At 33.3% G+C, this 13,557-nt stretch overlaps 1 protein-coding gene across 1 annotated transcript in view; it reads right to left on the bottom strand.

Annotated features, from left to right (window-relative positions):
- LOC111054701 overlaps positions 1-13,557 on the bottom strand; it is a 248,893-nt gene that overhangs the window by 221,117 nt on the left and 14,219 nt on the right. Inside the window, exon 2 of the mRNA XM_039441977.1 lies at positions 4,305-4,390. Within this exon, the coding sequence (XP_039297911.1) occupies positions 4,305-4,390 (86 nt within the window). The remainder of the gene's footprint in view (positions 1-4,304; positions 4,391-13,557) is intronic.

The following is a 13,557-nucleotide window of genomic DNA, read 5'->3' as shown; positions in this document are numbered from 1 at the left end:
CAAATTGTTCAGAAAGATTTGGACATCTGGCGCCGTACCGCCAAATTTTGATATCACTTATCAATTTTTTCACATTGAACGTCAAACTTTGCCAAATTTTCTCCAAGTTCATCGAATTTTAAAGTCATTTTATAGTTAGAAAATTGGAATTTGGCGGTACGGCGCCAGATGTCCAAATATTTCTGAACAATTTGGTACCATTTTCATGATTATCGGTTGGAAAATAGCGTCCGAAACACGCTAGAACGAAGTGCTTGTTTCAGCCCTTTTTCCAAATTATAACATTGCTCTTAAATATTGTGATGTATTTGTCGTGAAATGCATAGAATTGAATAAAAATACGACCAAGAAATGATGATGTATTGTGTTGCATTTGGATGCAAGAATGGGCATGTTAAAGGAAATAAAATACCATTTCACAGTTAAGTCAAACATTTTTAGTCTATTAATTAATTTGAAGAAACCTTTTTGTTTTACATTCATTTCCAATATTTTTTTCTATATTGATCAGTTTATTTGACGAAAAATAAAACAACAAATTTGGTTATATTCCTAGTATACGGTGATAGTTACTATGCTAATTGAAAATTTAGACCTACTTTATAGCATCTAAAATAAAGAAACAATGTTGAAGAAGAAATTAATCCTTATTCAAAAAAGAATAAATACAAATGATTAATAATTCTGTGTTATCATCATGTGATGACATAATTTTTTTTAGGTACCTACTTTTATTTTGAAAAATATGTTATTGCTATCAGCTGAATTGTGATTAATTTTTGAAACCTTTCTGTTTCAAATAAATAATCGTTCAATTTACAAGTGTGTTTATACAAAGCAGCTCGGAATGGATCAAGAAACCATCACCTATAATAAAATGTTTCTTCGTTATTTGCTTCATTTCTGAAACTCCCATTCCTACATGATTTGAAATTACACCAATGCACACCTACATAATTCTACATTCATAGCCTGCTGTGAGTAGGCCTATACTATTCAATTGAGATATTTCCTTAAACAATAAATCATAAATCTTCCCTTTAATAATAACAATAAATCATACAATCCAAAAAACAATAGTATATCCTATAAAAATAAACATAAGACTGTGTTTAATAGTTTCAATTAAACACAGCCCTCCTTTGGACTGTGTAGGAACAAAATTCGGGATTGGAATAATATTGGAATAATTGGGACTATGAGCCTGTTTTTTCATTCCCAATCATCTCATGACAGTTTATATTCAAAGTTAGTATAGAGTTCAGTTCTCAGGGCTACACTGCTCTACTGTCTTTAGTTGATACCGCCTGCCTGCTAGATTACCCGCCCAACAAGGAATATTACAAGCTTGTAGATGAGAGCAACAGCTAACCAGCCTTTTCTAATGAACCAACTTCAAACTGATTATCTCCTGCTATTTTGTTCTATGCAAACGTATTATTAAGTTCATTGATTACAATAACTCAACACCGAAAAATGATGTTTTAGTTTGAAATATTACTAAATTAATACTCATTGTTGTTTAATTCTGCTTAAATTTTTGTTGATGTATTACATGTTTCCTTCACTTATTTCTGAAAACTCAAATGACGTACTCCGGTACGCGGTCAAATAGTAGTGATACATAGCGAATTTCCTTTTTGATAAAAAGGAAAAAATGGAGTGATTTCCACATGATTCAGACATTATGATAATTTTTGTATCTCAGTCTAGTTCTTTCTGTAATTTCCCAACCATGGAACGCACTTTCAAAATATACAAATTCTTTTGAGAGGTTTTCCAACTTAGTAGTCATAAGGACTCCAAAGTCATTGAATATTTTTCTTAGAAAGTTCACTATCAATCATAATTCTGGAACAGAAGATTTCTTTCAGCTATTCGCATTTTCTTCTGACTCTGGCGAGCTTTTTGAACGGACTCTTTTGTTAGAAACACACGACGAACAATAGCTTTTTATATTAGACTGCATAATATAACACTCACACTTCATATTGATCAACTACAATTTACACATTAATGAAAGTTGGAAAACCAATTACAGAATTACAAGGTGAATCGTATACTGACACTACAGGCTAAGGAGAGTTTGATTCACACAATAAATTGTAGATAAGGGACGAGACAAAACACAACCGTCCTGCTCGGCTTCCACTACTCAACTCCATTCTAACCTCCATACAAGTTTCTAGTATACAGGCACGCATTTATTTTTTAAAACAATACAATATATTTATTAATGAAGAAATAAACAATATTTCGTAGAGCTGGAATTAGTCAATGTGTTGCATATATTATTTCCTTACCTGTATACAATGTTAACAATTGAGTAAATTCTATGAATTTAGCTCAAGAAATAGAAGAGTCAATGGAATTTATTGTACTCGCAAACTTTTTGAGAAGAATAATAATTTCTAATGAGGTGCCAAGTCATCAGCAGTACATAAATAATCAATCTCATGGAGGATTTTGTTTTCTAAAGTATTTTCTTTTGGAGTTGTTCATTGCTCATCCGTTTGCTATTTTTCAATAAATATTGTACAGTGAGTTAGTAAGAAATTACCTGTATATATTTTTTCTTACTGTATTTCATACAGAGTGGGTGAAAAGTCCGACAACGGCTTAATATCTCATACACAAAGGTTATTTGATGATGGGTGTGATTGGGAATCCTACTAAAATTGAAAGTACTACTTCACTATGACTTCAAAATCCTGGTCCGCCATCTTGGATCTGCCATATATTGAATTCAACTTTTCCTTTTTCAATAGGAAGGTGGTCATGCGATACATGATTTCGATACGAAATTCCAATAAAAAATTAATGGCGAAACCCGCATATCGATATCCCAAACCGTTCAGAAGATATTCACATTATTAATCAATACTATTCAAACCAGAGAGGAGAGAAAAAAGTCCGAGAACGGCTTCATATTATCTCATACACAAAGGTAATTGGATGGTTGGATGGTAAATGCGATCGGGGATCCTACTCAGATTGAAAATACTACTTTACTATGACTTTAAAAATCTAGTCCGTCATCTTGGATCCGCCATATTGAATGCAACTTTATTTTTTAAATGGGAAGGTTGTCATGCGATACATGATTTCGATACGAAATTTCAAGGAAAAATGAATGGCAAAAACTGCATATCGATATCTCAAACCTTTCAGAAGATATTCACATTGTTAATGAATATCATGTATATCAGAAATGAAATAGATAAGTGGTATTGCTTGATAATGTGAATATCTTCTGAACGGTTTGAGATATCGATGTGCGGTTTCCACCATTCATTTTTTCTTGAATTTCGTATCGAAATCATGTATCGCATGACAATCTTCTCATTAAAAAAAATAAAGTTGCATCAATATGGCGGATCCAAGATGGCGGATCAGATTTTTGAAGTCGTAGTAAAGTAGTATTTTCAATTTGAGAGGGATTCCCAATCACTCGCACCGTCAAATATCCTTTGTATATGAAATATTAAGCCGTTCTCGGACTTTTCACCCATTCTGTATAGTGTAGCAGATAAATACCTGTGTGCTACTTGTTGCTGTTACTCTTTTATGAGATACTAAGCCGTTCTCATACTTTCATCTCTCCTTTCTGCTTTGAATTGTATTGATTAATAATGCTAATATCTTCTGAACGGTTTGAGATATCCATGTGCGGTTTTCACCTTTCATTTTTCCATGAAATTTCGTATCGAAATCATGTATCGCATGACCACCTTCCCATTCGAAAAATAAAGTTGCATTCAATATGGCGGATACAAGATGGCGGACCAAGTTTTTGAAGTCATAGTAAAGTAGTATTTTCAATTTTAGTAGGATCCTCAATCACATCCACCGTCAAATATCCTTTGTGTATGAGATATTAAGCCGTTCTTGGACTTTTCACCCATTCTGTATAGTGTAGCAGATAAGAAGTAGTATTTTCACTTTTAGTAGAATCCTCAGTCACATCCACCGTCAAATATCCTCTGTGTATGAGATATTAAGCCGTTCTTGGACTTTTCACCCATTCTGTATAGTGCAGCAGTGTAGCACCTGTGTGCTACTTGTTGCTGTTACTCTTTAATTTTTACTTGTTTTGTACATGTTTTATGAATGAATACAGCCAAATGTATTATTCTTATTATCATTCATCTCATTCAGCAATGGAACGAACAAAAGTAACCAACTTCATGTGGAATGGAAAGTTATGAAAAGTATCTTACTATTAATATTGTCTTCAAAAAAGATTAATCAATCACTTTCAATGATTTATAATATTGCATAGTATTATATTTTTAACTACTTACGACATCATCATCAAATCCTTGGAGTTGTTGATCAGGTAATCTTTCGTATACAACGCGGCCTAGCCCCTGATTACATGTTGTTTGCGCTAGAAAAAAAAATCATCTTATAATATACGTTTTGAAATAACTTGATAGATTGTTTGACTTTTTCCACAAAAATATTTTATCGATAGACAAACAGCTCTGTAATTGGGCTTTGAGATAAATTATTAATATGAATTATTGAGTTTGCGGAAGTGTGAATTCGAGAAATCCTTCAAGTGATACTTTACGTAGTGTTACCGGTTATCTTTAAAAAATCTCTTCTACAATTCTACATGTGACAGTTCAACAATTATTTATCAAACATGTATTTTATCTCGTGACATTCATTGTGGAGAAGTATAGAATATTTTTCAAATAAAGTAATAGTAAGTGTACATCACATGGAACCAATATCAATTCCAGTCATGACAAACACCGTATCAATATTCCAAAGTAGTCTGGATTGAAAGTGCGATAGATTTGGTGATTTTGAAAAAATGATAACAGAAAATTCTACATGGTACGTATATGCATCATCTTACATTCATTAATTATCATCACAAACAAAATGAAGTGAAATTTCTCAATTTATCATAGAATAAGTTCACAGAAACATTCGAAAAATTCACTGCTCTTCCAATTCATACAACATACATTATTGACATTTTGAAATTTCATGTTAGAAAATATATCAGAATAACGCTTTTTGCAAGTTGGTTTTTGTGAAAGAGCCACAATTCCTAATCTGCAGTAATAAGTAGTCTTGATCTACTTGGAAATAAAATTGAACACTTATTTCCATGAACAAGTAGCTTGAATCAAGTGAATTGTGAAATCGATATTCAGTTTCATTGTTGAGGATTATTTTTTTCATAGAATTGTGTTGAGCAATAACATTGAATTTTGGTTTTGGTCTTATGAGCTAGTGTCCAAACACCAAATAATTGCAAGCTATTGCAAGTGTTGCTAGTCCTATTAGTAATAACACTTGCTAGTGTGCATGAAAACTAAAATAAAACGTTATAAATGATTTAAGGAAGAATATTCAAAAATATAAAAACACTCAAAATATGATGGGCTGGTTTCCGATCTCTGGATCTATGAGTTCTGAATTTACAGAGTCCAGGACTTGGATAAACCTTCGAATCTGAATCGTCTTTCTGCGTCACGAATTTATCTTTAAAACTCCAAAATCATTAAGTCCTAGATCTATTTGAGTCTAGGACTAGAAGCAATAAACAAGAGGAAAAAGTACAGTACTCTATTTCTGTTATGTTAGCATTCAAATCAAATCAAATCGTTTTCTATTTTGACAAATAAAAAAACACAACTCAGTGAAATAAAGATATAAACTTCTATACAGTTAGTTCCTGTCAAAATAAAAATACTACTTGCTAAATTATTTACAATTTGTATGCAAGTAGGAGGTCTGTGAAAAAAAGTTTTTAATGCTACATTCACACACACACACTCACACATCTTTCTCTTTCAAGTTGGTATGTGCAAAAAAGGTAAAAGAAGTATTATAATAGAATGGGAATCAGATAATTACAGAAAAATAACTCTCAATAGTTTCAGGCAGACATCCAGTAAGCCATTTTGATATTTGTTTTTTCAAAAGTATTTTGTTCTCAATATTTCTTATATAATCAGGTAGATAGTTGGAAAATTTTGGCCCCGAAAAGACAAAGGATTTCTGAGAAAAGTGTTATACACTCTGGGGTGTCTAGCTAAATTCTCAACTACTCTTCTAATTCTGTATACATTATCATTCTGGAACATTTGCCGACTTCGATTGCAAAACATGTAAAAGGATGATAAGACTTTGAAAACATATTTATAGCGCAATGGCAAACAATTGAAAAATTGAAAGATAGGAAAAGAGTGTTCGATCCTGCTCACACCCTTCATACACCGTACTATGGCTTTTTGAAGCACAATTATTAGAGGTGCTAGATGGGTTTTGTAGGTGGATCCCCAGCAACTAATGCCATAACTTGATTTGGAATCCACCAGAGCAAAATAGAGTTGCCTGAGCACAACTGAAGGAATGAATTTTCTAAGGTGGTAGAATTTTTTTAGAATATGGCGGATATAATTTTTTAATTTACAAAAATGTGATGAGACCAAGAGAGTTTCTCATCCACTACCAGACCTAGATACCTGATGAAATCAGTTGCCACAGTACCACAATCACAATTGATTTGACTACGAGAAATTGTATGAAATTTTAATGGGTGAAGGAGTTGCCAAGGAGTAGACAATGTAAATAATATATATTCAGTTTAAGAGAAGTTTAGGGCTAGGCCATTCTTATTGAACCAGGAAAGCATTCTATTCAGATCTTCTTGCATAATTTTATCTAGGTTTTGCACGTCTGTATTACAATAAGAGAAAGCAGTATCATCTGCAAAGGAAACTGGAGTACCATTAAAATTACCTGAGAAAAGGTCATTTATAAAAATGAGAAATAAAACTGGTCCAAGTACTGAACCCTGCGGGACCCCACAGTCCACTTCCAGGATCTCACTTTTGGCATCCCCCAGGGCAACATACTGAATTGAAAGTGCGCAAGCGCAGTAAATGTTTTTGTTGCCGTTCGCTGTATTCATTTAATAAAATTCTAGAAAAATGTTTTATAATACCAGTATATTGTCATTTGAAAGCAAAACCTAACCCTAACTACCCTAATACTCTTGAAAATAACCCTCTTGAGGGTTAAAAATAGCACTGTTTTAAGTTCCAGCATTAACGACTTTTTACTGTGGAATTGAATAACCATAGAAAACTACTAATTATTCTGTTATAGAATTCATATTATATGCTGTATTCTGTGGTAATTACGTTGCTGATGACATATTACACTCATATAGACCTGCTTTAAACGGGCAGTTAATGACAAGAGTGATAGAATCTCGATCTTCCATCGACATGTTCAACAGTTGCCTTCTTGTAAAGATTTGTTATTTATTTATTTAGAGGATCTAAAGTCCGATACATTAGCTATTCCAGAATAAAAAAACAGAAGCTGAAACTACGCTTTTGGATATGCCCTAATATATAAGATAAGCCCTTGATTCTGTAGAATCAATAATGTAGGAGGAGAAGTTATGATTCTGGTTGATAATAAAATTTAATTGTAAACTCATAATTCTACTGGCAATATAGTCTATCACTAATCAAAAAGAGTTTGAGTGTTGTATATCTCAGTTTTCAATTAATAATTTCTCGTTTGTATTAGCATGTCTATATGGAACACCTCACATGAACATTGTTTTTTGAATCCATTTTTGGAAAAGCTGGAAATTTTGCTTGAAGTTTTATGTGAAAAAATACGAAAATGTTGTACTGACGAGTGATATTAATATTAATGTTTTAGTTAAAAATAATGTGTTTAATTTATTAATGTTTTGAAAATGTATAAAATTACTTTCAAAGTAGACTTTGCAACCAGAATCACCACTAAATCCGAATCAGCCATTGATTATTTCATAACAAATAAGCCTATTAGTGATGATAGGTTGATAGTATCTAATATCATCACATATCAGACCACGATACTAGAAATAATTGTTGTTGAGAATTTCACTCAACAGGAACCAATTCGTAAATTATGCTGAAAATTCAACAATGATGATTTGAATGTATTATCTATCAATTTTCTACAATTGGATTGGATGGAAGTTTACCAATCTCCTGCAAAAGAGGAATTCGATGTTTATATTTCAAAACAGGAAATTGTCAAGCGTTGAGGTGGATGTGGAGAGAAAAAATTTATGAGAGATTGAAATGATGTGTAGATATAGCAAAAGTGAGAATATAAAGGATCTGATTGAATGTAGGAAGAGGGATTTGAGAAATAGTGTGGAGAGATGCAGGCAAAAATCATTTGATGAAAAGGTTGCTGTTTCGAAGAATAAGAGTAAGGTTGCTTGGAATATTATAAATTCGGAGGTCGGTGAAGTTAAAGCAAAATAACCGTTTAAGTATTTGTGTCGAAGACAATGGGAATCCTATAAAAGATCCTGTTGACATAAATAATTGTTCTAATAGCTCCTATGTGACTGCAGCGGATCATTTCATAGTAGCAAATATTCCTGACAGACTTGTCAGCCTACTTATCAGAATTCTAACTCCACACTCAAATTCAAATTAAAGTCTATTTCTGAGCCTGAGTTGATAAAAAAATTATGTAACTCGAAAATAAACTTTCCTCGGGTCCTGATACCATCCTATGACACTTGTAAAAGCCGTCCTGCCTGCAATAATCAAACCCTTCAAACAATTGATAAAGTCTTCTTTGATATCTGGACACTTTCCTAATGATTTGAAGATAGCCCGAGTATTTCCAGTCTCCAAAAAAAGCAATGCTAGGGACCCGGCATGTTATAGACAAATATCGGTCTCATCTGTATCCTCAAAAATATATGATCGGGTAGTATATTCAACTGATGGACTTGGAAAATAATAATCTATTAGACAGAGAGCAGCATGGCTTTCGATCAAAAAAAATGAATAAAAAAATACGATAACTGCTGGAGTAGATTTTATCAACTCTATCATAAATGCAATAGACAAGGTGAATTGAATCATAGGCACATTCCTAGGTATGTGCCGCGCTTTCGATAGTGTGAAACATGATAATATATTCTTAGACTCATTGAAGACTCTGGGAGTGAATGGTAAAGAACTGACATGGTTCACCTCCATCTTGAGGGATAGGCAGCAATTTGTAGAAATTGAGCATATAAAAGAAACAACAACTTTGCGACATAAAAATCGGTTTCGCTCTAGCCCCAGAAGCTTAAACTATGGTGTCTCTCAAGGTACAATATTATGTCCGCTGTTATCTATTTGCGACATTAAGGGATTGCCCAGAGTTGTTCGAGGGAAGGCTGCGGTGTGTCCATATGCAGACGACGCAAATATCATTTCCTCAGACAATCAGACAATCAGGGTAATCAACTTTCAGTAATATACTAATATACGACAGTATGCAGCGGATAGTTAAGATAACATGAGTTTATATTTTATATATATATATATATATATATATATAATATATATGGGTATATATATATATATTATATATATATATATATAATTTCTTCTATAACAGGTTTAAAGGTTTGTATTGGTGGGATGGGTGAGGGATGGTTGTCATGTGATCATTCTAGGGCCGGACAGTTTCAGTCATTTGTTCCAAAAGATGTTTTTTATAAGTCAGGATGAAGCTCACTCGGATCTCGATGGACCTGATAGAAACAGGAAGTGCATTCCATGCATGACAGGCACTGACTAAAAAGGATTTTTTGGAAATAGTGGTTCGATGGTTGCATAATATACATAATTTACATGATATAGGCTAAGAAAATAATAATTGAAATGTATATATATGATATGAAAAAGAAATTTGTGATATAATAACTATAGATAATTATATTGTTATGCATCTACATAAATTAGCGGAGCTTTGGACATATCAATGTTCATTCTTCAAAGAGAATATTAAAAATATCCTTCTCACTAACTCTCAACCAAAACGTTAATCTCATTAATCAAACTAAGGATTTATTTATAAATAGAAAAATTGTAAAAGTTTTAATTGAAATGAATATTTAAGAGGAAAAAACAGAAAATTAATAAAGTAAAATAATTATATAGGTAGATGAGATCAAATCATTGATTAATAAAATGGAGTAGGCTGAAAGAAGATCAGGGTAATCAACTTTCAGTAATATATGGCAGTATGTAGTGGATAATTAAGATAACATGAGTTTATATTATATATAATTTTTTGTATAACAGGTTTATAGGTTTGTATTGGTGGGATGGGTGAGGGATGGTTGTCATGTGACCATTCTAGGGCCGGACAGTTTCAGTTATTTGTTCCAAAAGATGTTTTTTTCAAAGTCAGGATGGAGCTCGCTCGGCTCTTGATGGATCTGATAGAAACAGGAAGTGCATTCCATGCACAACAGGCACTGACTAAAAAGGATATTGTGGAAATAGTGGTTTGATGGATGGGTATCTTTAACATACTTTTTCCGGTTCTAGTATGTGAAGCATCTATCCTCCTACCTTCAGAGACAAATTTGAAATTATCTTTGAAATAGTTTGGATTTCCATATATTAAGATATCTCTAACAAGCTTGACTATTCAAAAACGTCTTTGATCGGGGAGCTTCAATCTTGAACTGGCAATGTGGGCAGGGGTGATATGTTCATGACGTTGAAGAGAGTAGACGAAACATAGACAATAATTTCGGCAATGCTGTAGTTTATCATTCAGAGTGACTTGCATATTGTTGAGAACAGAATTACAATACATTAAATGTGGGAAGATAAGAGATTGAACCAATAATAATTCAATGTTTCTAAGGATGATCTCATGCATTTTCTTCAATGGATGCATCGCTGATAATACGTTTTTATATGCTTTGTTCACTTGTTCTGACTAGTCAAGAGTATTATTTATAATAATTCCTAAATTTTTCATTGAACTACAGTACGGAATGTCATTACAATCAACAATAATTTTGTGAATCGATTCAAGGTCAATATTGTTTATAAGACGAGAATATCCAATTATAATGAGATCTGTTTTGATGGGATTAAGCTTAAGGCCATTTTTCTTCGTCCATTCAAATATCGAATTGATATCTTGATTCATAATTCCAACTGTTTCATCTATTTTTGTTATGGGACAGCTTCAATAAATTTGAAGGTCATCTGCATAAGTATGGAAGCTGGAGAACTTAATAATGGAAGAAAGGTCATTAGCATACAAAGTCAATAGGAGAGGGCCTAAAATTGAACCTTGTGGTACTCCATGCATAACATTTTTCCAATTCAACTTTTTGTCACCAACAGAAACACAATCACCATTTCCTACCTAAGAGATAGGATTTGAACCAAACTAAGGAGTTGTGACTAAAACCAAGTATAGCTAACTTATTTAAAAGAACTTTATGATCAAGTATCAAATGCTTTAGAAAAATCAAATATGGTGAGGTTGCTGCATTTTCTTTGGTCCATAGCTGACCTTATATCATCAGTGACACGAAGGAGAGCTGTCTCAGTTGAATTGAACTTCCTGAAGCCTGATTGAAAGTTATAAAGCTTTCTATTGTTGTCCAGAAATTTTACAACTTGAGCATGAATAAGTCTTTCTAGCACTTTGAACAATGCAGGTAAAATACTAATTGGTCTGGAATCCTCAACTTTATTGGGTTATGTAACTTTATTTAGAGGGCGAACCAGAGCATACTTCCAGTTCTCAGGGAAATTGCCTTCTTCAAGTGACTTGTTGAAAATGTATATAATGGTTGGTAGAACAGCAAATAACATATTCTTGATAAATTTAATAGGAATTTTGTCTACACGCATAGCATTACTATGAATATGTTGAATTGCTTTGTAAGTGTCTTCTTCTGATATTGGATGTAAATGAAATTTATCAATAAGTGGTATATCTAAGTTTGTAACCTGCTCTTCAAGATCATTTATATGATTACCAATGACTACTTCGTTGCATTGGTTGGAATGTGAAACGAAGTGGTCATTTATACTGTCCAATGGTAAATCAATTTGGGGATTTGATTTCTGTTTGCCAAACCCGAATTCTTCCATTCCCTGCCAAAGTGATTGAGAGTCTTGTCTATTGTTTGTCATGAACGAATTCAAGTACCTAGTCTTTGAGTTCCGTAATTCCTGTTCGACTCTATTTCTAAGGCTCCTATACTCTATCAAACTGTCCAAGTCGAATGTCTTTTTAAATTTTCTATGTGCTTTGCCTCTACGTCACATCATAATAAGTATGTCTTCAGTCATCCACGGTACTCGTCGTTTTCCATTAATCCTCCTTGACACATGAGGTACATGTTTGTCATACAAAGTCAAAGTCCTATTTTCGAAAGTCTTGACTATGTCATCAACTGAGGGTAATGCTTCAATTTGATGCCATGGAGTCTGAGCCACATCAGTCAGGAAGGCCGCTTCATCAAAGTTTTTGAAGTCTCTATATGTGATAATTTTTTGTTCTAGCTTAGGTATCTTAGATCGAATCATGTCCAGAAACAGCTGAGACTGGGATTTGATCTGTTTGAACAACCTCATTGGATCACTAACAATGAGAAGGTCAATGAGTGTGTCAGATTCTTTAGTATGATGAGTTGGATCGAGAGGTAAAATAGTCATGTTTAGGCATTGGAAGATTGTAGTCAATTGAAAGTAGTCAAAGTCACGATTTGTCATGTTCAAGTCGGTGTTCATATCCCCCATAACTAGTATACGGTTAAAACAATGCATAAGAGAAAGCAAGGCATTTTCGAAAGCTGTGAACTGACATATTTTTGGTGGGCGATAACAGATACCAACGAGTAATTTTTCAGAACTTGATAAGGATAATTCACGTAGCATGAACTCTGGTCTAGAACAATACTCCTGTTTGGATGTGATTGAAACTTTTGTTTTGATACAATTTTTCACATAAAATGTTACGCCCCCTCAAGCTTTATTTAATCTATTATTTCGGAAGAGATTATATTCAGGTAATGCAACAAGATTTGATGAAATACTAGGCTTCAGGAATGATTTGGAAATTCCAATTATATTGAAGTCCTGAAAACGGAAGATTGCTCTGAGTTCATCAATGTGACAGCTGAGGGATTTGAATTTAAGGTGAGCAGCCTTTAAAAGTTTTTTGAAAGAGTAGAGCTTATTTGATGGAAACAAACCTGCGTCATTATTACTATTATTGAAATAATCATACCTACTTGAGGGCGAGCGAGCTGACGTGTTATTGAGAGGCATCATGGAAGTAGCAGACCAGCCTTGAACCGACCTCAGAACTACACATGACGGGGAAAATGGGGATGAAACTGATAAAACTTAACCTAAATGAAAAAGTCTCTTGATTCGAGTGCATTTTGTATGCCTTGACAGTTCGGCTCCCTTCACTATTCAAAAACACCAGTTTGAAAATTCACTCAACACTGTAATAGAACTACATAATTTTTATTATTTGTCATGAATTTTCACAATGAATAGATAAATTGTTGACGACGGTGAAAATTCATGACAAGTAAAATTATGGAAAAAATGAGAGGCTCTAGTCAGTCGGTTACGAGGACGGGACCTGGAGCTATCTACAGTAGAGCCGGGCCCGATTATCTGCAGTAGATAGCTCCATAATAAGATGTAGATGTTGTAATCAGTGTAGTTCCGG

The sequence above is a fragment of the Nilaparvata lugens genome, chromosome X (assembly GCF_014356525.2).
Source record: "Nilaparvata lugens isolate BPH chromosome X, ASM1435652v1, whole genome shotgun sequence".
In the NCBI taxonomy this organism is placed as follows: Eukaryota; Metazoa; Arthropoda; class Insecta; order Hemiptera; family Delphacidae; genus Nilaparvata; species Nilaparvata lugens.
Note: the sequence above shows the minus strand (reverse complement) of the source record. Positions and strands in the feature narration are given on the sequence as shown.